The 4,858-nt window shown below is 30.5% G+C and overlaps 1 protein-coding gene across 1 annotated transcript; it reads left to right on the top strand.

Annotated features, from left to right (window-relative positions):
* LOC123720256 lies at window positions 1–2,206 on the top strand. The gene is given in 4 exon segments (XM_045676799.1): window positions 1–209; window positions 1,361–1,557; window positions 1,638–1,722; window positions 1,874–2,206. Coding segments are annotated over 3 exon segments (432 nt in total). The 5' UTR covers window positions 1–209; window positions 1,361–1,382; the 3' UTR covers window positions 2,046–2,206.
* Window positions 2,207–4,858: the final 2,652 nt, after the last annotated feature.

Below are 4,858 nucleotides of genomic sequence, written 5' to 3'. Positions count from 1 at the left end.
TTGAAGATTTTCCTGAATGCTTATTAACATTATCTTTCAAACTTCTTTAACTTTTGCTTAAGACATCTTTCGAACAAAATAATAGAATAACTTAAGTCGTGGGGTTCAAGACCACAGGCGCTAATTAAAGATTTAATAGCAATAATAAATGGTAAATAGTACCGATGACACCAGAGCTGGTACTTACTGAAACGCTGCCAGCGTTAAAGGTACCTATTTTTACTATATAGTTTAAGAATATTGCAACTACTGTATATTAGTATGTTGGTAATAAATGATTATTTTTTCTTTAACTAAATTCTTCAGTAAAATTAATATTATGTTATTTCTATATTAAATACTAGAACACGTCCTCCGAAGGGAGCAGACTTAAAAAATACTTTCATTTCTCGTCTTCAATACTGTCTTCCAATCTATCCACGCCATCTCTATAATTCGATCTATCCAGGCTTCTGCTGGGCATCATCTCTCTTTGATGCCATTACATGTAAAGATCTACCCACCTATCTTATTTACCTACCTCCCATTTCTTCTTTATGTCCAAAATAATCTTTCTATACAGCTTTCTGGCAAAGACTTTTTGAAAGTCGCAATTCGAATTGAACAAATTTATTTAGAATAAAATAAGTTTACTTCATTATTGGTCCCTAACAATCAAAAATTAACACAATATATTTTGTAATATAAAGCTATGATTATTTAATAATTAAATAAAACTCAGTATTCACAATTTTCTTAACCATCATTGTAAACATATAAATAATTTATAGTTGAGCTTGAAAAAATCGGAGCAAAATAAAAGTATTTTTAATCTTAAAAAAGGCATACCTGAATAGTTTATTAATAAAATTATCTTAAATATTTTTGTAATTTAATTTTTGTTGTAGCATTACAGAAATTAGTGTCTCTCTTTGTTAGTTGTTTGTTTCTCTGTATACCTGCATTTAAATCTCTTTTTATAAATCATAAATCTTTGGACCTAGAAGCTTAACTTGTTCCATCTTAAGCTAACGGCCAAAACTAATATTCAATCTCAATCCCATTTTAGCCTACTTAGATCGACAATTCAATCCATTTCTACAGAAAAGCATGCCAATATTCATATCATAGATTGAGTTACCAAACTATTTTTTCAACCAATCCTTCAGAGGACCGATCAGAGATTGAAGATTGCCCTCTGTATGAAAATTAGTGTTTACACATGCCAATAACCTATATGTCCATTTTGACGGTTGCTCAGATTGGCCAAATCAATTCCGGATTGCTATCGGAGAAATTTGTAGGGGGCTTATGGATCGGTATTACGATCATCCAACTTTATATTTATTAGTAAAATGTGTACATTTTCGTTGTCCCCCAGTTCTCGTGATTTGGAAAATTTAATGCAATTACCCGATTGGGATAGTGAAGTTGTTGGTGATATATCATCTGCAATTGATAAGCTAGCTTACGAGTATGTTTTTATACACCAACAGAGTACAGAAAAATTACATGAAATTGCTGGATTTCCTAAAATTGTTGCCATTGATTGCACTCATTTACGAATTCAATCATCATGTAAGTAATTTATATATTATTTAACATTGTACATTATAGTAAGAAGTTGTAATAATAATAAACAGCATTATTTTCTTTAGGTGACGTAATTGGTGAATAATATCGTAATTGAAAAGGATATTTCTCTTTAAATGTACAGGCTGTTTATAGCTTAATATCATACAGGTCTACTGAGAAATCACTGGATGGTTGTTAATAGTGCTTACTCAAATATACCATATTTATTAACACTATTTCTCTGGCTGATCAGAGATATGATGAAGTACACATTAAGAATAGGAATACTATAGAGAGGTAAATATATAGTATAATTTAGAGTATTAATAATTATACTATGTCAAAAAGTTGCAAGATATGTGACTGTATTTTCAGAATATTTGGAGAATGGAAATGTCGCTTTAACATTGTATTTACCACTAGCTAAAGTTCAAGCTATTATTATTGCCACAGCTGTTATGCAAAATATTTGTAAGGATTATAATTTGTAGATATACTGGCAGAAGTTTTATTTCCAACACTTGATACAATTTCAAGTCAAGAAGTTAATGAAGCAAATCAAGACATAACTGAAAGAACAAGCCTTATTCATTATTATTTTTGGAAAATTAATATAATTCTAGCAGAAACAAACATGTTGTATTTAAATGTCCTTTTGTACATATAAAATAAGAGAAGAAACTCAGTTAAAATTTTAATAAGTTATGTAGTTAATCTACCTATAAAATTAAATTATTATTTATTATAGTATGAAGTTGTATAATTGATAACCATGTAATGTAATATAAGTAAAATATTAATAAAAACATGACATAATATAAAATTTATTTCATTATATTCTTATATATTACTAATATGTAAACCAAAACCTATAAAATAGTAAACAATACTATGCTAATTAATAATATTCTCTACAACCAATTACTTCCTTAACTTTTCTTTTTTTTAATTAAAACATTTCTAACTAAGACTAGTTTTTCATTAGTTCTAAGTTCTTTATTTCTTAATATTAAATGTTTGTTTTTAAAATTTAGATTTATTAAATTAGTCTATAATTTTTGTTTAGGCATATAATATTCTGCTATTGCTATATTTCATTATTTTTTCCTTTGCTACTTCTCTTAAGAGCATTCTTCTTTCATTTTAGACGAAGTTGCTGCGGCAATATCCTGGGACAAGTGGTAGCGGTGGCGTTTAGTCGCTGCGCCAAGCGAATCCACTCATCGTTTTTTCATTTATAGCTAGTGGCGTTGGTGGCTTTCTTATTAATTGTTTTACTTTCTTGTATTAGGTTAAGTTAAAACGTGCATTGCTCCTTAGACAGAGGTCGACCTTTTACCTAATAGAACACATTTATAAAACATTAATATGACAAAACACTCAAAGGCGGGAAATCAGCGTCATGCAAATAAAATAAACCAAATACTTACGGTTTCAACATCCATTACGACAGAGATTATAGTTGTATAATTTATAATATTATGTTAATTTGTACTTAAGCAAACCACACTTATATTTAGATTTTAGGAAATAGCTGGCACAAAGATTCATGAAGCCATGGGTTGTCAGTTGTCACAAAAATGAAACGTTCCGTTCCTTACTAAAATATTATATTACCACAAAAAACATAAATTATCATATTTAATAATATACATAGAGACCTTTAACGTTTATATCAGTAGCTATAACCAAAAATATTTGTTACTATAGATAAATAGTCGTACTTATTTTATTTTATTCCTAAAAGAGCAACTTTTAGTATGCTTGAACAAACATATTGCATTTAACGAAACGCGGTCGAGAGGGAAGGATCACGCAAAAGATGACGTGCAATCTATTGTCGAATAAACAATCGGGTAGCAAATGTGTTATATTGACATGCAGATTGGAGATCGATCTTTAGATATGAATTAATCCAAGATTAGATTTAGACTTAGATTGAGGATACATTATTAATTTTGGGCGTAAGAAAATCGTTTAGATTTTTAAAATTAATCTTTGTTTACACGACCACTTTGTCATAACTTTAACCAATGTTATTGCTGATGCGAACTTTCTCAATAATATCTGTAATAAATCCGCATATAATCAAACCGGCAACTCTCACGTTCCTTTGGTTTACGCGACTTCAATTCGCTTTATTTGCTAATTAGCAAAGTTTCCTCCTTTGACGTGACTAACTTAGCGGCTTTACTTTGAGCAAGTTACTGGCTTTAGTTGATTGTAGATAGTTTTTTTGCATTATTTTCATCAGGTACCAAATATCATCCAAAGAATATTCGTTACTTAAAACTGCAGCTGAGTTTCATCATCGAAAGTCAAGGCAGAATACAAAATACCATCCGTATCACCTCGACCTCGTGTCATTCCACATCTGCGCGTTTCTTAAGGCAGTTTACCGCACCAGCACCATGTGTAACCCACAAACAGCCCACTGAAGTAATTCCGAACCAATTCGACTTAGGGTAATTTAAGAAAAGAGCCATTCTTAAAAGGCTGGCTACACATTGGCGAGCCTTTTGGCAATGTGAGTGTCTAAGTTAGACTTCTTGAAGGAGATAGAAAGTACCTAAATTATTTACGTATAATCTAATGTAATGCTGGACTGACTAGAACCGTTTGTTTACTCTAGTCAATCAATGAATACACTAAGATAAATAGCTATGTATATTCAATAGTTTAAACCAAGTTACTCGACTAATACAAACACACTATACGAAGTCTTCATAATAATTATCATCGTTAGTGCAAGCGTCGAGCGCCTGTAATGAACGAAAAATCGTTGATCTCTTGATGGCTCTCAGTCTTCACTGCCCTTCAATTAATGAACGGTTTAACTACGGTTAGATATAATTGCAAGGGATGAGTACAGTTATACGGCAGTTAAATTGTACTAATATATTTTGCAGAGAAGCTTGGACTACGTAAAGTTTTTTTTTTTCTATAAAACTATTCATTTAATAAGAAATAACGGGGAAATAAGAAATTCAAAAAATATTTAAATTAAAAAAATTTATATAGACAGAAAACATTCAACCTCCACGTTTGTCGTTCCTCAACTGAGCGTTTTACCCTAAACTATGTAACCAATTCTTAAAACGCCGTCTACACACTCGCGAGCTCTCTGGTATAGAGTGACCATGGCTGGCGATATCATTTAACATTAGGTGAGCATCCTGCCTGTTTGCTCCCTGTTCTATAAAATTACAATTTGCAGCATCACAGAAATTGGTTAAATAAAATAAAATTAGATAAAGATTAATAAAAGGCTTTTATTATCATATAATATAAGAATACAAATAAT

This window comes from Pieris brassicae, chromosome 1 (genome assembly GCF_905147105.1).
Source record: "Pieris brassicae chromosome 1, ilPieBrab1.1, whole genome shotgun sequence".
NCBI classification, from domain to species: Eukaryota; Metazoa; Arthropoda; class Insecta; order Lepidoptera; family Pieridae; genus Pieris; species Pieris brassicae.
The sequence above is the reverse complement of the archived record's forward strand: the minus strand, read 5'-3'. Positions and strand labels throughout refer to the sequence as shown.